Below are 27652 nucleotides of genomic sequence, written 5' to 3' on the forward strand. Positions count from 1 at the left end.
CGGGGCCTGGCCGGCCGGGGGCGCGCCGTCTGCCCGGCGCTCCGAGCCCGCGGCCCTCCCGGCGCCCAGCCTGCGAGAGGAGCCGAGGCCGCCCGCGCTCGCCGGCCCCTCCCCCGGTCGCCGCGCCGCCGCTGCAGGTAGGAGGCTCCCCGGCCGGGCCGCAGCGGGGCGGGGGCGCGGGCCGGGCGTGCGGGGACCGCGGTCGGGCATGGCGGGCTTCGGGGCCGAGCCGCCGCGACCCCTGCCCCGCAGGCCGGGCGGCCGCCTGCGCGCGCCGCGGGGACCCGGTGAATGGGGTTGGCCTGCGGCGTACAAAGCCCGCGGCGCGGACCGCGGGGGTTCAGTGGCGCACCCGGGGTCGGGCACTCTGGACCCCGGGCCCAGGAGCCTCTTGGGAGGAATCCATGTGATCCTCAGTGCCTGGATCTTACCATCCCGGGGCCCCCACCGTATACTGGGCACTGTGCTCGCTTTTCATACTTGTTTCCTTGAAGACCCTTGTGTCCCATCCACGGGTGTGCTGGGAGGGGACCCTCATTCGGAGGCCGAGGGCCGAGCATCACACCGCTGCCCGCCTGACCTTGGGAAAGCTCCCGACTCCGAGCCTGGGCTCTGCTTTCCTAAATGGGGGTCCGGCGGGGTGGGGGTGGAGTGCGTAATGTCACACCTACCCCCAGGTGCTATTGTGGGAGAGAATGTACGTAATTACTGCACGTAAGTGATAATAGGTAAATTCGAGCGCTTTCTATGCACCAGGGCCTAGGTACTAAACAGTTGGCATGAGTTATCTAAATTATCCCACTGGCGCTGTGATGTAGCTACTGTAAATTGCACGAATAATCTTTATTTAGGAGTAGGAAACAATAAAGAATTTAGTCTCCCTGTTCTGATTCAGAAGGTTGGGTGTTTCTTAGGTGTGGTAACATTTAAGATTACAAGTGTTCCTGCAGTATCAGGAGAGTGGTTGTGGGGTGTAGGGGTAGATTTGTAAAACATTAAAAACCGGACATAAGATAACATCAGGGCCAGGGGTGTGCATTTCAGCATGTCTGAAAAGTCGGTTGTGTGAAAAGGAAATTGTTGAATGGTAATTCAAAAACATAGATCCTGAGTTAGGAGTGAGGGCTGCTATGGGAGTTTGGGTCCAGAAAGAGTTAAGGGGTGGGTGGTGGAGAGAGGGAGGGGTTGAGAAGCTCAGGAAGAGGATGTGGAGGGAGGGACCAGGGTGCATCACCCCAGTAGCATTCTGGACCAGGATTCCATCCTGTCCCTAGAGACCAGCATCCTGCTTCCGGGGAGGGGAGGTTAGGTGTGGGGAGGTTAGGTGTGGGGAGAGATGCTGGGATGAGAACACTCCCAGGCCACCCCAAAAATATTCAGATGGGTTGAGAGCAAGTGATTGGGCCTCCTAAGATGTCATTGTCCCTTCTCGTGCGATACCTGACATTCTTTTAATGTGTTTGCAGAGTTTGGGAAGCTCACCCATCCTAAAGTTTGATAGGACACGTTTAAATTGCAGAGACCTAATTGATGTAATGAAGGAGTGTGTTTTGAACACGGTCCACCTGGTTAGAGAAGAGTGGGCCTGAGGAGATGATGGCGGGGTTCAGTTTGGAAGGGGAAACCTGAAGAAGCAAAAGAAAGGCATGGAAGGCCTAGGTACTGCACCCTGAGAAAGGGAGTAGAAGCAGGAGCTGAGGGCCTCACAACACTGTGTGCAGAATGCCCAAGCAGACTGCTCAGTTCTCAGCTCCCAAGGAGGCACCTTAACTCTCCTGATTTGTGATAATTTCTTACACAAATTATCAGGTCAGGGTTGGACTCAGGCTCACCTTTCTCCTGAGTGAGCAGGAAAGGCTTCTTGGAGAGGGTGGTTTTATTTATTTATTTTTATTAATTTGAGTGTGTGTGTGTGTGTGTGTGTGTGTGTGTGAGAGAGAGAGAGAGAGAGAGAGAGAGAGAGAAACATTGATGTGAGAGAGAAACATAGATTAGTTGCCTCCCTTCTTATGCATCCCAACTGGGTATCGAACCCACAACCTGGATGTGTGCCCTGACTGGGAATCAAACCCACAACCAACTGAGCCACACCGGCCAGGGCTGAAGAAGGGTGAGTTTAAACCCAGGCTTGAAGGAGAGGGTCTTTGGGTACATGGTGATGGTGAAGATAGGGAGAGCATGTGTAGTGGAAAGAGCACATCTCCCATGTGTAGTTGGGAGAGAGAGGCAGTTGAGGGTATGAATCTGGCTCTGTAAATTTTTGTGAAAGTAAAACTGTTTATAACTGTCTGGTAGGGACTTCAACAAGTACCTTTTCCCTGCCCATGGTGACATTCATGCAACAAATGTCTGCTGAACACCAATCCTGTGCTGAGTCATATGCTTCACGCCAGGAACACAAAGATGAGTCAGATATTATCTATTCCCTTAGGAATTTCCCAGTCCAGTGAGAGCAATGGACACAGAGAGCAAATTACAAAAAAATATGGGAAGTGCTACTGTGCAGTCATACACCACAGAGGAGCTCACACAGGAGTAACTAATTCATTCTGGACAGAAAACTCAGGGCTAACCTACCTCCTACAAGATGAGTTGAGACCTTAGGATAGAGGTTTTGATTACCACTTCCTTATTCTATTTTTAACTCTTGTCTTTGCTCTGGTAGTCTCTTAAAAAAAAAATCTTGGTGCAGTTGTGTGGGCATAGTTTGTAAGCTGCCTCAAACTTAGAAGGAAGGTGTTATAAATGTAATAAGCATAACTGCTTGAGCATTAGTTGAGGAAGGCATCACAAAAGTTACACAGGGGTTGGACCTTGAGGGATGAAAATGAGCTCTTAGTGGTCCTTGGAGTAAAGGACTCCAGCCAGAGGAAGCCTATGTTCGGAGACAGAAAGACACAGCAGGTTCAAGGGCATGAAGGTGAGTTGGGTCTGGCTGGGTTGAAAAGTATATGGAGAGGGTGGAGTGCGGTGGACTGAAGAGGGTAGTGTAATCAGGGCCAGATCTGGAAAGGCCTTGAGTGTCATGTGGGGAGCTTGGACTTTATCTCTGAGGCAGTGGGGAGATGTCAGAGGTGTACACCCTGGACTGTGGCACGATCACTGTGTTTTAGGAAGATCTCTTTGGTCGCTGTTGGAAGAGGGGCTGGGAGTTTGGGAGATCATTGTGGGAGACTGGGACCTGGCCTCAGACATAGGCGGTGAGAATGGGGGAGGAGAGGAAGATATTCAGATAAAAACATCATAGGGCTTGATGATTGGTTACATGTTAGTGAAGGAGCACATTGTGGTTTCTGCTTTGAGAAGCTAAGTTGATGTGGCTGAAATCAGACATCAGGATGTTTGGGGGTAGGGCCGTAATTAATGTCCTTTAAGCTATGGAGTATGGGAGCTTTCTGGGATGCCCATAATGGATAGTTAGATATAAGTTGCTGGTAGACAACTGGAAATGTGTGTGGTGCTGAGGAGAGAGGATGGGGCTGACACCCCTTTGAGCAAACACTGAGGATCTACTGCGTGCAAAAGATACCAATGAGATGTAGTTCCAGCCTCAGAAACTCACCCTCTGAGGATATGGATATGGATAGGCCGCAGTACAGAGTGATTCTGAGCATTGCAGTAAGAGGTAAGCCCTTGGGGCCCTTGACCCAGAGATTTGAGAGCTGACGGTTGTTACTGAAGTGGTGGGAGTAGCAGAGAGAGTCCTCGGAGACCAGACGCAGGCTGGAGTGGGAACACCTACCTATACAGGGACTCTGTGTTGTAAAAGCACTTTTCAGGGAGGATACTTTAATCATGATTCTGAGGGAATTTCAGAGAAACTGGAGTGGGGGTGGGGAGATGGCTTAGGACAGAGCTGTGGGGGAGGAGAAGGAAGAGGTCAGAACTTTCAAGAACTGTCATCTGGCTGGTAGAGGGGACTGAGGGGGTGGAAGCACGGGAGGTGGGAGCTCTTGCCTTAAACACAGGCTGGTTCTGCTCACAGCCACACTAAGACACAGATGGTAAAAATAAACACCTCCAAGTTGCAGGACTGCCCGGAGTGGGTGTGAAGGGGAAGATGAGGCAGCACGTTAGAGGAAGGCAGTTCTGCCCTAGGTTTCAGGCTGGAGAACCCTCCGAGGGAGAGAAGATGGAGGGCATAGGTGAGTGGCCCTCCTGGTAGCCAGGTGTGAACATTTGAGAGCAGGTACGGGCAGGTGTGTGCACTGGAGCACGTCTGACTACTCTTCCCTCTGGATAAAGTGAAATCATGAAGGCATCAGAGTTGTGGTGGGGCTCTTAAAAGTTTGACATACAATAATAATGTTTACAAGAAGTCAGGGAATTATTTATGATAAACCCTTTATAAAAGGAGAAATTTAAGATAGCAGAACATCTTGTAAAAATTGCAAATGGCAAGCAGGTTAATTTTAACATGTATTCCACAAACCTTTATTGAGTGCTTGCTATGTACCAGGCCCTCTTCAAGGGTGACAGGAATGAACGAGAGAACCGATCACTTGCTTTAGACATTTCACCTGGAGCTACTTAACCTGCAGAGTCTGGGTATGGGCCTTAAATTGTCTATAACTTTATTCTGTTGCAGTGTTCTCTTTCATTGGCTGGTAGCTCCACTTGCCTCATAAATAATCAGGAAATAGCATCTATGCATGTTAGGCATAGATGTGGACATTAGGTAGCAGAAAGACCAGTGTTGTGGCAACGCTAACATGGGCAGGATGGCCAGCAGTTGATCGGACTTTAGAGAGCTCTTTCTTTAACTTTACAATGTCGAGATGAGGAGTTGGCAGTCAGGGAGGAAAGGGGACTTGCCTAACCTCACAAAATGAGTGTTGGAATTGGGAGCAGTGCCCTCGAGTTTTCACTGGGATGGCGGGGGAAGGCTTCCAAAGGGGAAGTAAGGGGGCAGGGTTAAAATGAATTTAGGCCCTCCTCTGTCACTGGGGCCCTGGAAGCCCCCTGTTTTGCTCTGAGCCTCAGTTTCCCCATCTGTAAAGTGAGAGGATTGGACTGAGGTCACTTTTTAGTTTTAGCATTTTAGGATCAATGTTAGTCCCCCCAAAAGGTGGTCAGGATACAGAGTCAGTAGACCAGGATCGGAAATAGCCTTTCACCTCTTTAGAGCGAGTTGATCACCCATAACCTGTTGCCAGTCCCCACCCCCCCCCCCCAGGGAATGGATGCCACATTTCCTGCCGCCCACCTGCTATTTTTGTAGACTTTCCTTCTTTCAGTCTTTTCCCAAGTTGTGGCCCTACTCTGTGCTAGTGTTAATTCTAATGCCAATCCAGTCTAGTAGGAGTTATGGTTCTAATGCTAGATCCCACAAATCCGGGGCACATCTATCACTGCTTATCACACTACCTTGCCTCCAGCCCATCCACAGTCCGCTGTGCTGTATTATGTCTGCATTGGAGAGGATCTCCTCCATCTTAAGGATTCTCAGTCCGGTCCCCTCTCTGATGCCTGCACATGCTCAGTTCATCCTCGTGTGTCCTCTTTCCTTTGATCTCTCACTCTAGTGTGGACACACATGTCCCGGTTACTTCTTGCTTTGAAATAGTCTCTGGTGTGCACCTCTTTCTTTCCATTATCACCACTCAGAGTCCGGGCCCTTTCTTAGCAATTATTTATCTCAATGATCTCCGTCAACTCTCTCTGTTCATATCCTAAAAAAATGTATTTCTTTATTGATTTCAGAGAGGAAGAGAGAAGGAGAGAGAGATAGAAACATCAATGATGAGAGAGAATCATTGATCGGCTGCCTCCTGCACACCCCCCCACTGGGGATCGAGCCGCAACCCGGGCATGTACCCTTGGCCAGAATCGAACCCGGGACCCTTCAGTCCGCAGGCTGACGCTCTATCCACTGAGCCAAGCCGGCTAGGGCATATCCTATACATTCTTATGAGATCTAGCTCAAATGTCCTCTTGTTCATGAGAAATGCAAATAACTCCTTTCCTCCTCTGAACACCCAGTATGCTTTGTCCCCTATTGTGATGTCTGTTTCAGTGTGCCTGTCATTTTAGTCAGCAGTTTATGCATGCCAGCGCTCCTTCCAGGCTATAGGGGTCAGCTTGTCTTCATGTCTCCCACATACTTGAGGAAGGTACTGAGCCTCTGGCAGGAGTTCATTACATAGTTGTTGAATTGTGCGTCTATGAAATAAAAGGGTCAGTAAGTATTTGAGTGTACAGATGGTCCACAACGATTTTTTTTTTTTTTTTTTTTTTTTACTTTACGATGGTGCAAAAGCGATGTTCACTCAGTAGAAACTGTACTGGGGATTTTGAACTTTGATCTTTTCCTGGGCTAGTGATCTGCAATATGTTACTCTCTCGTGGTGCTGGGCAGCAGCAGGGAGCAGTGGCTCCTGTCAGCCATGCAATCACGACAGTAAGCCACCGATAGTCTACAGCGTACTGTGCTGCCAGCATTTTTTGAATATTGTGTTTTGTGTTTTGACACTCCATCATGTCTACAAAATGTCTATCCGTGTCTCCTACTTCTGGTGAGAAGAAGAGGAAGACAGTTACTCTTGAGATAAAACAAGATGATTGCCCAACTGTCGGCAGTTTAATATGGATGGGAGGGGCAGAAAGGACTACATTTTTTGAAGCTCTAGTCTATGCTTGTTCTTTACTCCCATTGCAGGGCATCTGTGCAGAGAGTAAGGCAGAGCAGGGGGTATAAGTCTCATTTTACAGATGAAGAACTGCCAAGTTAATTGACTTGCCCAGAATCACACAGCTAGGTGAACGCTGGAGTCGGGATTTGAGCCCAGGTTTTCTGCATCCAGTTCTTTGGTTTAATTCATTCACTTTACTTTAAAAGCAGTAGTTCACCGATGACCTCACCTCTGTCCGAGGTCTCGATGCCACCGATCTTTAGTCTTGGTTCCCGTTCTGAATGTTGATTTCAGAGAACATCCTTCTCCAGGAAGGGAAATAGAAGTAAAATCTGGCCAAGTTTCTCTAGCCTTTGCTCACATTTTGGGACTTAGTTTGACCCTTTGTGGACTTCAAATATCATTAGATATTGTATTAGTCAGCTAGGGCTGCCATAACAAAATACCACAGACTTGGTGGCTTAAAAAACAGAAACGTATTTCTCACGGTTCTGGAGGATAGAAACTCCATGATCAAGGTGCTTGCAAGGTAGACTTTCCTCTGAGGCCTCTTCTCTGGGCTTGTAGGGGCTAGCACAGGGGTGGGCAAACTTTTTGACTCGAGGGCCACAATGGGTTCTTAAACTGGACCAGAGGGCCGGAACAAAAGCATGGATGGAGTGTTTGTGTGAACTAATATAAATTCAAAGTAAAGGAGCGGAGGGGAGAGCAAGAGAACCGGATAGAACAGCTGGATCCGGCCCGTGGGCCGTAGTTTGCCCACGGCTGGATCTCTCTGTTGTGCTCACATGCCCACTTTCTGAGCCCTGGGGTGTCTCTGGTGTCTCTTCTCATAAGAGCACTAATCTCCAACCAGCCTTATGACCTCATTTACCTGTAAGCACTTCCTTAGAGGCCCAGTCTCCAAATACAGCCACCATGGATGGGGGTTAGGGCTTCAACATATGAATTTGGGGGGGGGTTACAAATGTTTGATACATTTTTGTATTAGGTGGATATTAAACGTACTGATTACAACCTTCTGGTGGTTTAGTCAATGTTAGCGTTTTGGGAATAGTGCTGATTCTTTCCTTTTTGTTCTTTTGTCATATTGGGATTGTGTTCTTTTATTTAGTCCTGTCTATGGGTCTTTGCCTAGCCCACAGGGAACTTCTATTGCATTTGGATTTTGCTATTTTATTGGACCATTTTTATTTTAAGGCAGCTTTTAGTGTACTGACTGTTTTATCACGCATGATACTCATCTTGTGCTTAGTAGGCCGTTTTACGCCTATATCAGAATGCAGTCATTCATTACATGTTTGCTGAAGGCCCACTGTATGAGGGTCATTGGACTTGTTGGACCACAGCCACGCGTGGGAATGGGTAGCACTCCGTCTAGCAGAACCGCAGACAGAAAAGATGATTTGAACTGAGCAGATTTTGGGCACAAGTAAGGCCCGTCTCTCTCTCTCTCATAAAAGCAGATACAGCAGGGAAGGATTGTTATGTTGTCATCTATAACCCATTATGGACGTTGCCGAGTAGTTGTAATCTAGAATGTGCTTTCTAGCCTTGAAGTTTCTATTGATAAGCTTCGGGTGGAGATCTCTTTTGGGAAGTGCTTCTTTACTTAGGACTGTCAGTCAGATGCTCAAGCAGAATGCCAGCATCCCCTTGAGGGGTGGACCAATTTAAAGCTCCATATTATATCTACAGTTATTTTTCAAACATACATTCTTACCAGATCAACAGCAGAAATTATTTCAGAGCTTGGGTTGGAGTGAGAGAGGTACACCTGGGTGGGGGTGGGGAGTGAGGGGCTAAGGGCCCCAGGTTTGAGACATAGAGGGGTGAGGTGATGGATGGAGAGAGGAGAGGAAGAGCTACCAAATGGAGCCAGACAGAAGCAGGCACAGCTCCCCCTAAAGTTGCTCTACCTCGGGACCTTTCTCTGATGACAATTAGATTGTTCTGCATTTCGACATGTAATTTGAGCAAAGGCACTATAGGTTGTCACTAGGTCTGAAAGGAGAAAGCTAAGCAGAGCAGAGGGCGGTAAGGACATTGGAGTAAGACCTGGGTTGGGATCCTGGTTCTTCTACTTACTATTTGTGTGACTACCAGCTAGTCACCTACTTACTATTTGTGTGTCTACCAGCTAGTCACCGAGCCTCACTTTTCCGATCTAGGAAATATAATTGGTTAGTGGGGATAAACAGCCTACTTCCGAGGTTGCTGGGAATCCATAGGGGCTTTTGGGGTACACTGGCTCACACCAGAATCCCTTTATAGCCCTGCAGACTACAACCACATGGCCCCAGGAGGCCTGCTGTTCTACAAAATTAAGCAAAGTAAATTGGTAACTCTGGATTTACTTAGCTAGTGATTAAATAACAGCTTAGTTAACAGGCTATTAATGGTCCCCAGGTGTTGGCAATTCTCAGTATTTGCTTTTGAGAGCAGTTGTATAATTTCTTCTGGTACTTTAATAAAGTTGTTTTTTTAACAGAAAAGATTATAATGTAACAAATGATGCTCTCAGGAGCTATTTGGGGGAGGATTAAATGATATACTGCATATTAAACACTTAGTGTAGGGTCTAACTCACCTTGTAAGGTTCAATAAAAGTTATCTGCTGTTATTACAGTTATTAGAGACTCAACTGGCCACACTTAGGGCAAGATCTTTTGTGAATTTAGACTCCCCCCATGAGCTCTCCGCCACCTGGTGGCAGCTAGTGGTACTGCACACATTGTGAGGAAGAATTAAATTGCATGTAGTTTGAATTCCACCAAGTATAAGAGGGACTTTGTTCAGTGTGACTCATTTGCCTCAGAACTGGAATTCATATATCATTAAACAATGAGGTGACACTTTTCACCTCCACAGTTGGCACAGATTTTTAAAAAATGTTAACAGCAAGAGCAAATGAAGTGTAGAAACAGACATGCTCGTGTGTTAATAGTAGGAATGTAAATCGGTACACCATTTCTGGAGGACAGATGGTGATGTAACAAAAGTCTTCAGTGTTTGCATCTTTTGTGGCAACCATTCCTCCCCTAGGGACTTATCTTGAAGAAATAAAGAAAAATTTATATATATGAAATATAAATATTTATAAATATATACCATATATTTATAAAAATATAAATAACATTACATATAATAGAACACAATAGGGAACAATAACTTTTTCCACTTGTGAATCAGTTTCAGTCCTTATAACAGTGATTCTTAAAAAGTGTGGGCCCTAGCTTATTTGGCTCAGTGGATAGAGCGTCAGCCTGCAGACTGAAGGGTCCTGGGTTTGATTCCAGACAAGGGCACATGCCTGGGTTGTGAGCTCAATCCCTAGTGGGGGCTTGCAGGAAGCAGCCTATCAATGATTCTCTCACATCATTGATGTTTCTATCTCTCTCTCCCTCTCCCTTCCTCTTTAAAATCAATAAAAATATATTTAAAAAAACAAAAACAAAAAAGTGTGGGTGCATGAGGAAAAGTAGGTATTTTGACGTCTTGGGGCAGAGGAGTTGGGATGGGGGATCAGATCAGAATCTGCTCTGGGAGCTGTTTAAGAACATTCAGTAAACGTATTGATTTCCTAATAAAAACTATAGAAAGTAAAGTTAGTCATAAACATCTTGGTGGAGAGAGATGATACAGAAGAGATGTAGGAGATGTGTGTTAATAAATTTCAGTTTGGGGAACACTGATTTACAGGAAGCAGGAATATTGATGAAGGCAAAAAATTAATTTTGGGTCTTTGGGGAAGAAGGAGCCTGGATTAGGTAATTGTAGGAACAGTAGAGCAATATAATTGAAGGCCTGAGAATTCAGGGGTGCAGGGACGCATCTGCAAAGAGAAATTTTCCCTCAGTTAGTTTTGCCCAAGACCAGAGGGCCAAGCTACTATTGACATGTAGCTAGATATCTTCATTTCTGATACTGGATGTGCCCACAATGAATGTGAGACAGGGTACCTGGTATGTGGAGACACTGATCACGGTACTACTTCATCTAATCTTAACTTTTGGGAGGAGGTGGTGCCCTAGTGGGAGGCCCTGGTCAGCTTCCATTGCCTTCATGTAAAGCCCACACTCCTTGGCCTCAATCTCAAGGCTTTCTGATTTGACCAAGTCTCCAGCCTCAGGTTTAATAGATTTTAGCTAGTCATTTCTACAGTAATCTCTCCCCAGGCATAGTGTGTAAATAGCTGGCTTGTAAAAGTGTGATTTTAAATTAGTGTACCATAAATTTAAAGGTCACAGCCTTTCCCCCTAACTTTAAAAAAAAATTATTTTTACTGATTTTTATAGTGAGAGGAAGGGAAAGAGATAAGAGAGATAGAAACATCAATGAGAGAGAAACATCACCAATCAGCTGCCTCCTGCACAACCCCTATGGGGGACGAGCCCACAACCCAGGCATGTGCCCTGACCTGGAATCGACCTTTAGGTGCATGGGACGATGCTCAACCAACTGAGCCACACAGGTCGGGCAGGTTAGTCAGTTTTAAATGGACTATGTCATCACTGTCTTGATGCTTTTCTGTTACACTGAAAAATCAGACTTGGAGAACAGGAGGACTGGGGCATATTGGTCCTTTCCACTAATGGGAACATGCTTTATTGTTGCATTAATTGTTGCTTAGCGACATTCTTGCCATAATGTATTTGAGAGATTAATTTTGTGGGGAACTTCCTGTGAGATGTGAGAAAAGTGCGAGGTCAAAAAACACACAGTTTCAGCAGAGTAAGACATTTACTAAGCACCTATTGTGTGAAAGATGCTGGTTCTGCATCGGGGAGGGTGGCATGATGACCTAAGGGAGTCATGATTGAGTAATTTGGAGTCTCCAAAGGTAAGAGCCCAAGAAATAGTTGTGAAGTGATAATAAGACCAGACTCTTCAAACTCATAGAGGATTGCTTATGAGGGACTGGAGGTGGGGAGTAGGGGGAAAAGGGGCGATGTTGGACAAACGGTACAAAGTAGTGGTTATGTAGGATGAATACCGTAAGTTTAGAGATCTGGTATGTAGGCATGAAGACTGTAGTTAATAATACTGTATTGAACATTGGATACATGCTAAGAGAGTAGATTTCAAGTGTTCTCATCACACACAAAAAAGGTAACGGTAAGGAAATACGTTAATTAGCCTGAATGTAGTAGTCATTTTACTATGTATATGTATATCAAAGTAAATTTATATATGTTAAATGTTTATAATTTTTATTAAAAATGAAAAGGTGTGTAGACTTTAATAATAATGAAGAAAAATGTATTATCATTTTGACTTTTTAAAATAATATATAATTGATATACTAGAGGCCCGGTGCATGAAATACGTGCACTCAGGGAGGGGGGGGTCCCTCACCCCGGCCTGCACCCTCTTGTAGTCCAGGAGCCCTCCGGGGATGTCCAACTGATGCAAAGGCGGGAGAGGCTGCTGGCTGAGCGGTGCTCTCCCTGTGGGAGCACACTGATCACCAGGGGGCAGCCCCTGCATTGAGCATCTGCCCCCTGGTGGTCAGTATGGTCATTGTGACTGGTTGTTCCGCCCTTCTGTTGATTTGCATATTATCCTTTTATTATATAGGATGTGAACAAAGACTTTAGAGGAATATTGCATAATAAAAATGGCTATTTGCTATGTTAAGGAAAAAAAAAGAATACCAGACTATTAGGACAGTCCAGGTTCTTGACTTTGTGATGTTGGGCAATCCATTTCACTTTACTGGCCTTTAGTTCCTTGATTGAAAAGAAGGATAAAGAAAATGTGATATATATGACATAAATAATACATACATCACACATATACACAATATATACACAGTATATGTGAGATAACATATATAAATATATAATGAAATATTATTCAGCTATAAAAAAGGAAATTATGCCAATATATGTGAGATACACATATAAATATATAATGAACTATTACTCAGCAACAAAAAAAGGAAATTATGCCACTTGTGGCAACATGGATGGGCCTTGAGGGCTAAGTGAAGTAAGTCAAACAGAGAAGACAAATAATGTGTAATCTCACTTGTGTGTGGAGTCTTTAAAAAGGAACAAATTCATAGATACAGAGAACAGATTGGCGGTTGCCAGAGGCAAGAGGTGGAGGATAGGCAAAATGGGTGAAGATGGTCAAAAGGTACAAACTTACAGTTACAAAATAGTTAAGTCCTAGGCATGTAATGTACAGCATGGTGATTATCATTAGTAATACTGTATTGGTTATTTGAAAGTTGCTGAGAGTAGATCTTCAAAGTTCTCATTATAAGAAAAAAATTGTGGCTATGTGGTTTAATGGATGTCAACTAGACTTATTGTGGTGATTTTGCTCTCTATATATCGAATCATTATGTTGTACACCTGAAAATAATAAATGTTTTATATCAATTATATCTTAATAAAAATTCATTAATGGATAGATGGATAAATAAGATGTGCTATATCCATAATATCATTTGGCAGTAAAAAGGAATGAAGCATTGATACATGCTACAGGGTAGATATACATTGAATACATTGCTTTAAGTCAGCGATTTTCAACCAGTGTGCTACAAGAATTTTTAAAACATGCGATACCTAACTATTTAGTCAGGGGCATGGACCGTTTTTCCCTTAGCTTATCAAATTTAAAAAATGACAACAGCCAACACAGCAAGAGCTGTCCAGAGTTAAAGAAATAAAAATTATACCTATGCCTGTCAGGTTGTCAAAAAATACATTTTTTGGTGTGCCACAGAATTTTAGTAATTAGTTTATGTGTGTCATGAGATGAAAAGGTTGAAAATCACTGTGCTAAGTGAAAGAAGCCAGTCACAAAAGACCTCATATTGTATGATTCCATTTGTATGAAATGTCCAGAAAAAAAAAAAAAAAAAAAAGAAAGAAAGAAAAGAGAGGTATTGGGCTCAATTCTAAGTGCCCGGCCCTTTCACCTCTGAAATGATATAAATTATTTACATAGGATTGTACACTTTTAAACATGCATTTTAGACCTTAAGGATCACAGGCTCCAAGCCCTCATTTTAAAGATGAAGAAACAGGTTCCTCTAGGAGCTTGGCTGTATCCCAGGTCACAGACATAGTGATGGAAATGTCAGGTGTTTCGGGTGATTTCTTGGTGATTCTGAAATCTTGATAGTGTTTACGTGATCTCTTATATTTGGTTACACAGTGGCTTCTCGGTCTTCAGCTGTGACAAAACTTTGAGAAAGCTGTTTAGTTGAAAAGCTGCCTAACATTCTCAATTCGGGGAGTAATCAGTGTCCTCACATGATGTAGGAATAGATACATTAACAAATTAGAGTTCCATATTGAAGTTCCATAAAGGATGTCCAACTTGTATTTTTCTGCTGATATTCTCAGAATGGCCAAGACCTCCAACACAGGACCCGCTCGAACATCTATGAAGTAAAACCCCACTCCTAGTAAACTTCTGTTTTCCTGAGACTGTCCTAAGTCAACATTAGCAGAAAAGAAAGGAGTGCTGTGTTTCAGACAAGGGGATCAAAGCAGGGATTAGCTTTCAGTGATTTGCTGACATTTTTATTCCTGGCATTCGTAATGATTGTTTCCTGCTTCCCTTTACAGGATAGCTAACGGCCAGGAGAAATAGAGTGGAAAATGCAAAACAACGAAATCATAAAACCTGCCAAATACTTCTCAGAATTGGAAAAGAGCATCCTGCTTGCGTTGGTCGAAAAGTACAAGTATGTGCTGGAATGTAAGAAAAGTGATGCGCGAACTATTGCCCTCAAGCAACGGACCTGGCAGGCGCTCGCCCACGAGTACAACTCTCAGCCGAGCGTGTCACTGCGGGATTTCAAACAGCTGAAGAAGTGCTGGGAGAACATCAAGGCTCGGACGAAAAAAATTATGGCCCATGAAAGGAGAGAGAAAGTGAAACGGAGCGTCAGCCCACTGCTGAGCAGCCACGTCCTGGGGAAGGAGAAGATCGCCAGCATGCTGCCCGAGCAGCTCTACTTCCTGCAGAGCCCTCCCGAGGAAGAGCCCGAGTACCACCCCGATGCTGCCGCCCAAGGTATGGCCCTGAGCTCGGTCTGCATGTTCTCTCTGGGGACCCGTCTGCCGTGTGCATTTTAACATCCTGAATTCTAAGGGACTTGATAAAAAAGAAACTCGCGTATCCAACCTGAGTTTCCCAATTCAAAGTCTCATAGGACATTCAAGTCACATAGTACATAAAAACGAAAGTACTTGTTTATATCCTTGTACTCTCTCTCTTATCGCTATTATTACTGACGAATAAGGAAAACGAAGGGGCTACATGAACAGAGCTGTCATTAATGAAGTACTTTAGTTGCTTATCTTAACCTATCTCAAATACAATGAAGTGGATTTGTTTGAAGGTTTATTTCATTCATTCAATTCCTCCCCACCCCCACCAAAGAAGTGTTTCTTGAGGACTGATAATGGGCAAAGCACTGCATTAAGTCATGCAAAAGGCCACATTACTAGTGAAAGAGTGAACTATTTCAGACTTAATACAAGTTGTGAGACTAATAGGGCAAATACCCATTTAGCATTCACCCAGATTAAAAAACAGCATTTCCGCCCTAGCTGGTTTGGCTCAGTGGATAGAGTGTCGGCCTGCGAACTGAAAGGTCCCAGGTTCTATTCCGGTCAAGGGCACATGCCCAGGTTGTGGGCTCAATTCCTAGTGGGGGACTTGCAGGAGGCAGCCAATGAATGATTCTCTCTCATCATGGATGTTTCTATCTCTTTCTCCCTCTTCTTTCCTCTCTGAAATCAATAAAAATATATTTAAATATATATATATATACTTAAAAAAAAAACCCAGCATTTCCACCCACTATTATATTGTGATCTACAGTTTTGGTTTGTGGCACTCCTGGTAACTTGAGGAATTCTGGGAAAAATTATTTTCTCTTTAATATACTCTCATTGAAAAGATAAATTTGTTATATAGAGTTCTTCAGGAAGGAAAAGATGTCATATAATCAAGGAAGTAATGATAGTATGTCATAGCTTTAAAAGGTTGGAATTAAGGGGCTATTGAAATGTCTCCAGGCAAGAAGAGGGTGAGAGAATGCAATAATTCCTTCCTCTTTTAAGATAAGAATGGCTAGTTTATATGAAGATTCATTGTACTTTGCACAAGACACACTTAATAAATTCTGGGAAGATCAGAAGGCCGCTCATAAGGTGCACTAAAGACCCAGCAACAGGAACATCTGATTTGTGGCTTGCAGGATGAGAAATTCACTTATTGGTGTCCCCAGAGTAGTTTGAGCTCTAAGGGACTAGTTAATTAAAAGTCAGAGTGTTATCTATGTTGGGAGAAAAAGATAATAACCAAGTGAACTGAATAACACGTTTTGATTAGCACTTTTTTCCCCCTCTAGGCAGATTATCCTGGGAACTTAAGTTACAATCAAAAGTTTGCTTGCTGCCCTAGCTTGCTCAGTGGATAGAGTGTTGGCCTGCGGACTGAAGGGTCCCAGGTTCAATTCCAGTCAAGGGCATATGCCTGGGTTGCGGGCTCAATCCCCTGTAGGGGACGTGCAGGAGGCAGCTGATCAATGATTCTCTCTAATCATTGATGTTCCATCCCTCTCCCTTCCTCTCTGAAATCAATAAAAATATATTTTAGCCCTAGCCAGTTTGGCTCACTGGATAGAGCGTCCGCCTGGGGACTGAAGGGTCCCAGGTTCGATTCCGGTCAGGGGCATTTACCTTGGTTGCGGGCACATCCCCAGTAGGGGGTGTGCAGGAGGCAGCTGATTGATGCTTCTCTCTCATCAACGTTTCTAACTTTCTATCCCTCTCCCTTCCTCTCTGTAAAAAAATCAATAAAATATATTAAAAAAATATATATATATTTTAAAAGAAGTTTGCTTGCTGATCATCTGACCAAGGTTAAGTCAAGGAAGCCAGCTGAGCAAACACGGCGGTTAATGTCATGCACATCATGCATCATTTTCCAGTGTAGGAGCCCTGTGTCTGAATTTTGATTCTTGAGTCCCAAGCCACAGTACCTTCCAGCAAACAGTGTTTATGAGGACACCTGTCAGCTCTTTGTTTTTCCCCTTCTCAGTGTCCTTGTTTTGGAGATGTTTGTAGCTTCAGCCAGCTACTGTCCATCTTGCTGGCCTTGGAGGCAGTGAAGGGACTGGTGCTGGGGTGGGAGGGAAGGAGGTGAATAGCAGGGCTACTTTTCAAATTGTTTATGTTCCCTGGGAGATGTTACCTAGGAAGGTGCTGGTGTGGACTGCTGTTAGTTCACTTTGCAAATCTTTGATCTGTATTATTGTGTATTGATTTCAAGGGTGGTTCTAAGAGGACAGTCTCATTCCCCCATTTCCAAATTCTAGAGTAGGATCTAGAAAGTTCATAAGTGTTTTTCTTTTTCTTTTTGGAGGAAATTACATAATTCATGTGTTCATAAACACAATTCATAAGTTTCCAGCAAGAAGGGGATAAATATGGACTCTCAGTGTCCTTCCTGTCATGACATTTGCTAGACACCAACTTATAAAAGAGATTGATATTAAATTGGATGTTTGTACATATATGGCACATGAGACTTCTCTTTTTGCTGGTAATTATTAAAATATAGCCAAATGCTACCTGTTCCTATCTCCAGGTCAAATTTATAGTATGGTAGAGAACCATGGTGTTTTATTAGTTGGGGAGTGTGTCCAAAGTAATCCGTTAACACAAGTAGATAAGGTACTGGAACTCTTTCTTTACATTAAAACAGCTTTGGTGTTACCCGACTCATTTTACATTTAATTTACTTTTAGGAAATAAAAAGAAAGCTGAATTTGTCCATCATCCCTTCTGGGTCCTTGTGGGAAAAAGGTTGAAAATATGCAATAGAGTTATGACTCTCATTACATAATGTGTATTTTGACACAAGGAGTGTGTGTGTGTGCACACACGTGTGTATGTATGTGTTTTACTTTATCTCTTACACTGTGCTGTCCAATACAATAGTTATAAGTCACATGAGGCTAGTAAGCCCTTGAAATGGGGATAGACCAAATTGAGACATGCTATAATATACACCCTGTATCTTGAAGACTTAGTATCAAAAAAAAGAATGTAAAATATCTTACTAATAATTTTTATGTCAATTACACGTTGAAATGATAATATTTTAGAAATGTGGGACTTAAAAATATTTTACTATAATTAATTTCACTTTACTTCTTTAATGTGGTATGAGAATTTAAAATCACATATGTAGCTTATATTATATTTCTATAGGACAGCACTGTTCTAGCACATTGCAGAATACCTGTTGCAGAATTAGGCACTCAGAGAATTGTGGGACTTTATTAACCAGGATGGAGCCTTACAGTATTCCACTAGAGGCCTCCCTCCAACAATTCTTTGTGTGTGAGATAATTTCACTTTTGTCATCTTGATCACTGTATCCAGGATAGTATTAGCTTTGTCAATGACTTTCTTGAATGTACATCTGTATTTGAACTCAGTAATTTTAAAATGTAAGTTTAACACTTAATGTATTTTTAAAAAACCCGTATTTTCCCCTTAAGTATGTTAAAACACTTTGTATTCTGTAGATTTATATTTGATAATTTGGCTTTGATACTTCCATTTTAAGATAAGTGAGATTATCTTTGGGAAACATGTTTGCAGAACAAACTAAGGGAAACCACAAAATTTGCTGAAAGTGGTCAGGAGGGTAGGATGACAAATGTCAAATATATTTAAGCAAACTAAGCTTTCAGATAGTATTTAGATATCTTAAGAGAACTTAAAGTTAATTTCATATGCTGTTATCTACACTAATAAAAGAGAAGCATGCAAATTGACCATATCTCCGCTACGCCCACAAGCCACGTCCACCAGCCCATCAGGAGCGAGTATGCAAATTAACCCAACCAAGATGGCTGCGGCCTTGGAGCTGGAGCGAGCAGGAGGCTTGGGTTGCCCCCAGCAATGGAGGATGCCAAGCTTCCCACCCGCCCTGGCCGGCCCTGGCCTCCGCTCAAGGCTACAAAGTTTCAATTATAGAAGATAAATAAATCCCAGATACCTGCTTCCAGCCTGCCCTGACCTCTGCTCAAGGAGGGGCTGGGAGCCTGGGTTTCCAGGGGCAACCCAAGCTTCCAGCCAGCCCTGGCCTCTGCTCAAAGCTACAAAGTTTCAATTATAGAAGATAAATAAATCCCAGATACTTGCTTCCAGCCGGCCTTGGCCTCCGCTTAAGGAGGGGCTGAAAAAAAAAAAAAAAAAAAGAAAAAAAGGAGGGGCTGGGAGCCTGGATCGCCGGGAGCCGTGGCCAGCCTGAAAATAGCCCTCAGCTCCTCACCCAGGCTGGCCACACCCCCATAGGGTGAGGGTTCCTGCTGGGGGGCTTGGCCAGCCTGCAAATAGCCATCAACCCCTCACCCAGACTGGCCAGGCACCCCAGCGGGGACCCCCACCCTGAAGGGGATGTGGCCAGCCTGAAAATGGCCCTCAGCCGCTCACCCAGGCTGGCCAGGCACTCCAGCGGGACCCCCCACCCTGAAGGGGCTGTGGCCAGCTTGAAAACAGCCCTCAGACCCTCACCCAGGCTGGCCACACACCCCCAGTGGGGACCCTCACCCCATGGGGGCGTGGCCAGCCTGCAAACCACCACAGGCCCCTCGCCCAGGCCACCCCACATCCCAAGGGAACCCCCACCTTGATCTGGGACACCCTTCAGGGCAAACCAGCCGGCCCCCACCCGTGCACCAGGCCTTGATCTATACTAATAAAAGGGTAATATGCTAATTAGACTGGGAGACCTTCCAGGAGACCTTCTGGACGTTCTTCTGGACAAAGCCATGGTGGTGGGGCCGAGGTAGAGGTGGTTAGAGGCCAAGAGGGGAGGGCAGTTGTGGGTGATCAGGCTGGTGGGGGGCGGGGCCATTGGGGGTAAGCATACCAGCAGGGGGGCCAGTTGGGGGCGAGCAGGACGTCAGTGGGGGTCAATTGGAGGTGATCAGGGCAGCGGGGGGGGGGATCAGTTTGGAGTGAGCAGGCCAATGGCAGGAGGCAGTTGAGGGCGAGCAGGCCAATGGCGGGGGGCAGTTGGGGGCAAGCAGGCCGGCAGACAGAGTGGTTGGGGCAATCAGGCAGGCAGGTGAGTGGTTAGGAGCCAGCAGTCCCAGATTGCGAGAGGGATGTCCGACTGCTGGCTTAGGCCCAATCCCTGTAAACCGGCAGTAGGACATCTTTCGAGGGGTCCCAGATTGGAGAGGGTACAGGCCGGGCTGAGGGACACGCCCTCCCCACGTGCACGAATTTCGTGCACAGGGCCACTAGTTTATTATAAAGCTACTAGAGGCCCAGTGCATGAAATTCATGTGGGGGGGAGGGGTGCGGGGTTCCTCAGCCCAGCCTGCACCCGCTCCAATCCAGGACCCCTCGGGGGATGTTCGACTGCCAAGGATCAGGCATAAACCGGCAGTCAGACATCCTTCTCACAATCCTGGACTGCTGGCTCCTAATTGCTCACCTGCCTGCCTGATCACCCCTAACTGTCCCCCCTGCCAGCCTGGTCACCCCCAACTGCCCCCCCCTGCTGGCCTGGTTGCCCCTCATGCGCCCCCCCCCCCCCCACCAGACTGGTCGCCCCATGCAGCCTGCTGTTCAGTCGTTTGGTCATCCCTTACTAACCCCCCTGCCGGCCTGGCCATAGGCAGCCATCTTGTGAGGGTGTGAGGGTTAATTTGCATATTAGCCTTTTATTATAAAGTTATAGTTGAATAATGCAGACATGGGCACTCAAAGCTGTAATTAACACAAAAACATTCCTTAATGAATTCTACTATTATCACTATTTAATCCAACTTTGTTCTTCTGGGGTGAGAACTCAAGTATAGGGGACTGGATTATATTGCCACTCATGGCACACCGCATCACTGGTCTGGGAAAAGCCCATTGTGTTACTTATATATTTATTCACCATTCAGCACTTTCCTTCTCTTCTCCTATCCCTTCATCATTCTAATGTGGTTGTGTGCTCTCTCATATGTTCTTGAAAGCACGCATTGCTGTTTTGTGCACATATTTTTTCTCATTTAAATAGATTAGAAATTGTGCTATAGATACCATTTTCTTGCCATTTTTCTCTTAGAATAATGTTTTTAAGATCCATTCCCATTGCAGCATGTCAGTCTAATTTGTTTTCTTAGTTGATACATAGTATTGCATATTGTGCATCTGTCACCTTTTATTTATTCACTAGTAGCCCTGCGCACAAATCTGTGTGCCAGTAGCTCTCTGAGGGGCCTGGCCGCTCTGTGCCCGCTGCCCAGAGGCCCATCCGCGGCTGGGCGCGGAACGTTTGCCTCGTCGCCGCGGTGATGAAGCAAGCATTCCGCCAGGCCACTCATGCTGACCGCTCTCAGCAGCTGCCTCCCCGGGACTGGGGGATTCCAGCGTGGCTGAAAAGACTGGGCACCACCATCTTGTGGCTATGGGCACCACCATCTTTGTGACCGAGTGATGGTTAATTTGCATATTACCCTTTTATTAGATAGGATTCTCCCAGTCAGTCCTGGTTCCTTTGTTCTGTTGAGAGGAGCTGGTGTTTGGCCTGAACACAGTTTCCTTCCCATTCTTTTACTGCCATAGTAGGCTTTTCCTGCTGATATTAAATGTACTTGAGTTGCCCAAATGAAAGAATGCTCCCTTGACTGTGTTCTCTGGTCCCAGGAAAGCCCTTAGGCCTTCATATCCATTTTGCACAAGATTGAGTTGTTTTCTGCTTCGGGTGGCTTTGTTTTACCTGGGAGAGAGATTACATGGTGTGTGTTTGCCATTCCCAGGGTAGTCTTTTTCCAATTAAGAGAAGATTCTCCCCATCTGAACACTAGCTTCCATTCATGGGAGCTAATATTTGTGTGAGAGTTAATTAACTACTTCATCAGGCTTCTCTAGTTTTAGGCCCCCGCTCCTGCTAGAGTCTTCTCAAGAGGCCTGGCTTTATTTTTTCTTTAAAATATGTATGTTAGCACACATTTAAACTAAAAAAGGATTGTTGTTACATACAGTCATTTCTGTGCTCCCAGACATGAACATACTATCTTCATGTTCACAGCTCTAGAGAGAAATTTGGAGATCAAAATTTGGAATATACATCTACATTCTTAATAATAGGTAATTTTGTAGTGAATACAGTGCGGAGGCTGCATTTTAAGACACAAAAGTGATCAGCTGAGCAAGTGAAGTACTGAGAGGCTTAGGTGTTGTGCTAGTTGACCTTGGATTTTGGAATGGTGAAGACCTGGATTGGAATCCTGGTTCTTTCAACTAGCCACTTTGGATGTTGTGTTTGATGTTCTGTAATAATACCTCCTTCAGTGGGTTGTTGTAAGGATTAAATGAGGTAATGCCTGTAAAACACTAGCATAATGCCTGAAAATAGTAGCTGCTGTCGTTGTCATCATCATCATCATCACCTCCCCAAAGCCTAGAATTGTTGCGATAAAAATGAGCATTTAAATATTGGGAGAGAGGAGTGATTGTGAGGGCATAAACTCAGGAGTATCCTCTGGAATGAAATCAAAGAGAAAAGAGGCGAAAGGTACCAAAAAAATATCTGTGTCCAGTCTTCAAAGAAGGTACTTTCAGATCTAAGACTAGAAAGGAAACGGATGAGGTAATCCTCTTCACAGCTGATGCTCATATCTGAGGGACCTATTCTTAGGTTTAAGCGTGTCCCATTGCTTTGTCCTGAGCCTCGGCTCTTTCCACCTAGCTGTGCTGTGTTGGAGCCAGTTCCTCCCCCACACATTTCTTACAGGCCCAGCAGTGTATTGGGCCCTGTGCTGGCTTCTTTATGAGGATGAATAAAAGCTAGTCTCTTTGTTCAAAGTATTCTAGTTAAACCTTCAGCTTTAACAAGTGCTCTGCCCAGACATAGGCTCAGGAGGCAGTGGCAGCATGAAGGAAGGGCATCTGGTGGAGACCAGGGCCATTGGACTTGGGAAAGATTCCTAGGGAGACATTTTCATTATCTCTGGATGATGTAGAAGTATTCCTTAAAAAAAAAAAAAAAAAAAAAATATATATATATATATATATATATATATATATATATATATATATATATATATATATTGATTTCAGAGAAGAAGGGTGAGGGAGAGAGATAGAAACATCAATGATGAGAGAGAATCAGTGATTGGCTGCCTCCTGCACGATCCCCATTGGGGATCAAGCCCGGCCCCGGGCATGTGTGCTGACTGGGAATCAAATTGTCAGTGACCTCCTGGTTCATAGGCCGACGCTCAACCAATGAGCCACACCAGCCAGCTGGAAGTACGCTTTTTAACCTTCTCTTTCAAAAGTAAAATTTTTACCTTTTCTTTAACCTTAATTAGGGACTAGTTATGCTTGTTACCCAACCCCTTGGAGTGAAATTATTTAAACAGTAGCCATTTTCCTTTTACGAACAGAGTATTATGGGTTAGGTTTCTCCCACTAGCCATTAACATGCACAGCATCCCATCTTCTGGAATAATGGAGTGGACATAATAATGTAATCAACTCTTGTGAATAAATAGATAGTACTTTTCTCCAAGGAGACAATTCTCATTATTGAAAGTGTAAAACTTCCCAGGAAAGCCTTGGGAAGACTCCATGGGTTAGTGGTTTCCTTACTGAAACTCCCTAATTCATACTAATGTCATTGCCCTATAAAAATAGTGGTGTCAACGTGGCACCACCAAAAATGGCATAATTTTGTATCATATGCTTTTTTTCTCCTTTTGTTCAAGGCTTCAGACAGTAAATATTTATCAGGTACCCACTGTGTACCAGGTAAAGTCATTGGTCTCAATGATAAAAGACATGAATAAAGCATGGTCCCAAAATAATACTAGTACAGGGTATGCAAAACACAGACTTTATCCTTGTATTAGTCTTTAGTAATTATTGTGTTATTTTCCGTATGAGCAACTGTAAACCTACTTTTGCCCCACACCGTGTGTGTTAAGTGCTGTAACAGAAGAGTAAGTGTAGGGAAAGGAGAGCGCTCAGGGTTCTCAGAGCACATGGCATTGATCCCGAGGGATGCAGGAGTTGGGGGGAGGTTGAAAAAGGGAGAATGGAGTCAGAGTGTATGTTTGAGTGAGTTGGGGGACAGATAGTCCAACTTCAGGTTGAGGGAACGGTGAGTCAGAATGGTGAAAAAAAGCATGGCCTTTAAGAAGGTGAGCAGTTTGTGGTAGTTGAAGGGTGCACAGGATATTTTGAAGAGTAAGAAAAGAAGATAAAGGAAGGTTAGAACCAGATTATAAGGGTTACTTAGGGTAGATTGAAAACAACCAAAGAGAAGAACCTCGGGGGCGTATTAAAAGGTTAGAGGTGGGTGGAACAAGAGTGTGAGTCCCAAAAGGAGACTTGAGAAGAAGCAATCAGTGAGGATGCTGTGGAAAATTTAGGAGAGGATGATGGTTCAGAAGCTAATAGAGGGGAAAACATTTCAAAAAGTATGTCAAGCGCTAGGGAGAGGTTACCTAAGCGGGACATTGACAAGGGTCTTTGGATCTGAATATTTGCCCCCAGGCGGCAGTATTAGAGGAAACTGCCAGATACAGATTGAAGGAAGCTAAGCCAGGGAGGACAGGCTCATTTTGCAAGAAGGAACACTTATGAGATAACTACCCAGGAAACAGAGTGATGACACCCTTGAGGACTTGGAACATGTGTTCATGGCTGGATGGGAAAGTGAGCGAAGGAGATCAGACGGAGGGAGAACTTAAGCTCAAAACCCACTGTTGGCCTTGTACTGTGGTTTTCTGCTCTTTCGGAGTTGTGCACACTTCAGTTTAGAACTTACATCAACATAACAAGATCATCGATTCTTGATTAAGCTCAGTCTCTGACCCTGTTCCCACAGTCTGCGGTCCTAGAAATGACATGATGAAACACCTTATCATTACTTCTTAAGGGAAAATTGCTTTGGATTTATGGGTTTTTAAAAAGTCAGGTGTGGCAAGGGCACGTGTAGACATGCAGGCCAAAGCAGATGCTATTTCAGATACATCCTGTACTGGGGGACCCTGACTTTGAAATAGGATGATTTACTCTCTGCCTGTAAAATCTTTGAACATATGTTTTCTGCTACTGTTTTTCAGAATCATTTGCTGTTTCAAATAGAGAACTGTGCGATGATGAGAAAGAGTTCATACATTTTCCAGTATGTGAGGGGACCTCTCAACCTGAACCCTCGTGTTCAGCTGTCAGAATAACAGCCAATAAAAACTACAGGAGCAAAACCTCTCAGGAAGGTGCTTTAAAAAAGATGCATGAGGAAGAACACCATCAACAAATGTCCATCTTACAACTGCAGCTGATACAAATGAATGAGGTGCATGTGGCCAAAATCCAGCAGATAGAGCGAGAGTGTGAGATGGCAGAGGAGGAACACAGGATAAAAATGGAAGTTCTCAATAAAAAGAAGATGTATTGGGAAAGAAAACTACAAACGTTTACCAAGGAATGGCCTGTTTCCTCATTTAACCGGCCCTTTCCCAATTCACCCTAAGACTGTGAGGGTGGCTCCCTTGTGGTTTTGATCTGTATTGGCAAAGAAAGTCTGGAACATGAACTTGCGGTCAGTAACCTGTAACAGCTACAACTAGGAAACGTAGAGTGGTAGTAGTCACTTATTTAAGAATACGTTCAGGTAAACAGCTGCACCCTCTGTACCCCTTCCGTGGCAAAGAAGCTGTTCTAGTCTTCAGAACATTATCACTATGAGTGCTATCATTCTGAATGTAATGTCTCCTAATTAGAATCCATACAAGAACCAAGTGTGAGTGTTGTATTTTTTTTAAAAATCCAATGCAAGTGTGACTATAAAGGAGTGTGGCTGTTTGATTTATTTATTTTACTAGACAGCAGAAGTCTTCTGTCCCAATGATGCCCTCCCATTGAACGTGGCTGTCCCAGGAGGCCCCACGTCTCTCCAAGTGGTGAAGCTGTCGCTCAGTACTTGCTAGAGGTCTTTAGGGAACCTCCCTGAGAGCTGCAGCACCTCGTTCATTTTTCAGTCGTATCCTCTGAGTGTGGACTTTCTGATTTTATTTTATTGTATGATTTTATTTTTAAATATATTTTTATTGATTTCAGAGAGGAAGGGAGAGGGAGGGAAAGATAGAAACCCCAATGATGAGAGAGAATCATTGATCGGCCACCTCCCCCATGCCCCCACTGAGGATCAAGCCCGCAACTCGGGCATATGTCATGACTGGAAATCGAACCCTGACCACCTGGTTCATAGGTCAACGCTCAACCACGGAGCCACGCCAGCTGGGTGACTTTCTGATTTTAAATAGCCCAACATGTGGAAGGATATTTCCTGATGTGGCTCCTCGACTGCCTTTTACTTTTTTTATTTTTTTTTTGGCCTTTTACTTTTTAAGGTCTTTCCCCAAAGAGGAGTTCAAATAATGTCGCCAACAAAGGGAGCACTGTTGGAACTAAGAATGTAGCTACTTGGAGGGAGAAATTTCGTTTAGATTTCTACATTCTCTCATGTTTGTTTTATTAAAAGAAAAGACTTGCAATTTTATAGTCACACTGTGTATGTTCTTTAAAGGTGCTGCCTCCCCCACCGTGTGCCCGGTTTGGCCTTCCCTCTGTAGTTTCCTCCCTACGTTGTACTATTGAGTTAATGGTTGCCCTTGTTTCTAATCTTCAGCCACCTAAGGACCCTTCCCTCAGCGTGCTCCTGGTGCTAGCTAATAGTAATGCTATGTAGTTTACATTACACAGTTAGCATTGGGCTTTTAAGAATCCATTATCAACTTATTTGGAAAGATGGATTGATAAATGGATATTTTGGTTGAGCTGTGATATGGCTTCTCCTGTAGCCTCGTGTTAAAAACAGCCCTGAGAGCTTGGCACAGCAGTAGCTGGCTGAAGGGAAGGGACAGTAAGGCTGGTCGGCAACTTCTGAGAATGGGATTTCAAGGCCATGGGTTGGGGAGGTATGGCAGAGGCGGTCAAGGGAGTGTAGGACTAGGAGTCAGGGCCTGCATTCTGAGCTTGGTTCTGCCTCAAGTGCTCTGGGACCTTGGGTAACTCCTTTTAATCCTTGACTGGTCTTTCCTCTCCATAAAGCAAGGGAGTTGGTCTAGATGAAGTTTAGAATTTGCTACAACTCCTTGACGATAGGGTGGTCTGCACAGTTTTAGATGGGTACTGCTAACATCATAATTATCCCAGGGCATGGGTCAATAGTTTACTGCATTGGCTAAGCTTCCCTCCCTCATAATTTTGGAATTTGGGTCTTAGGGACCTTAAGTTCAGTAAGGTACACAAATACTTCTTATTTATGAACTGCACAAAACAAATGGGTATCAATTCATTTTATACATTATCTTTATTTTTTAAAAATATATTTTTATTGATTTCAGAGAGGAAGGGAGGGAGAGAGAGAGAAAAAAACACACATCAATGATGAGAGGGAATCATTGATTGGCTGCCTCCTGCATGCCCCCTACTGGGGATCCAGCCCACAACCCAGGCATGTGCCCTGACTGGGAATCGAACCATGACCTACTGGTTCATAGGTCGATGCTTAACCACTGAGCCATGTCAGCTGGACTATACATGATCATATTTTAAATCTCTTAAAGGAACTGGTTATTTAAAGGATCCTTGTGAAGACTAGTCTTCTTCAAAAGAAAGGATCTGTGTTCGTAACTTAGTTTTTACCAAATGGACCTTTTTGTGAAGAAGCATCTGGATAAAGGCCCAAACTTCAATAGTTTACGAGAGACAGAACTTGACTTTCCACGCCCTCCCGTCCCCTTCGAAGCAGAGGTGTGGAATGAGAAAAATTTGCCTTTGCTTCACCTATCCATCTGGAAATCTTGTTAATACGCAGATTCTGCAGCTGGACCTGAGATTTTGCGTTTCTTACAAGCTCCCAGGTTATCCCAGGTGACTTGTCTGGTCAACACCCTTCTCGGTAGCAAAGTTTTAGAGGACCCACCCGAAGATGTTTTGATTTATTCT

General features: G+C 44.3%; 1 protein-coding gene across 1 annotated transcript; it reads left to right on the top strand.

Moving 5' to 3' along the window:
- MSANTD3 (Myb/SANT DNA binding domain containing 3) lies at positions 1–27652 on the top strand. The gene is made up of 3 exons (XM_080668074.1): positions 1–137; positions 14225–14675; positions 24763–27652. Exons 2-3 carry the CDS (start codon positions 14258–14260, stop codon positions 25170–25172), a joined length of 828 nt encoding a protein of 275 aa, XP_080524200.1. The 5' UTR covers positions 1–137; positions 14225–14257; the 3' UTR covers positions 25173–27652.

This window comes from Plecotus auritus, assembly GCF_963455305.1.
Source record: "Plecotus auritus genome assembly, chromosome: 5".
In the NCBI taxonomy this organism is placed as follows: domain Eukaryota; kingdom Metazoa; phylum Chordata; class Mammalia; order Chiroptera; family Vespertilionidae; genus Plecotus; species Plecotus auritus.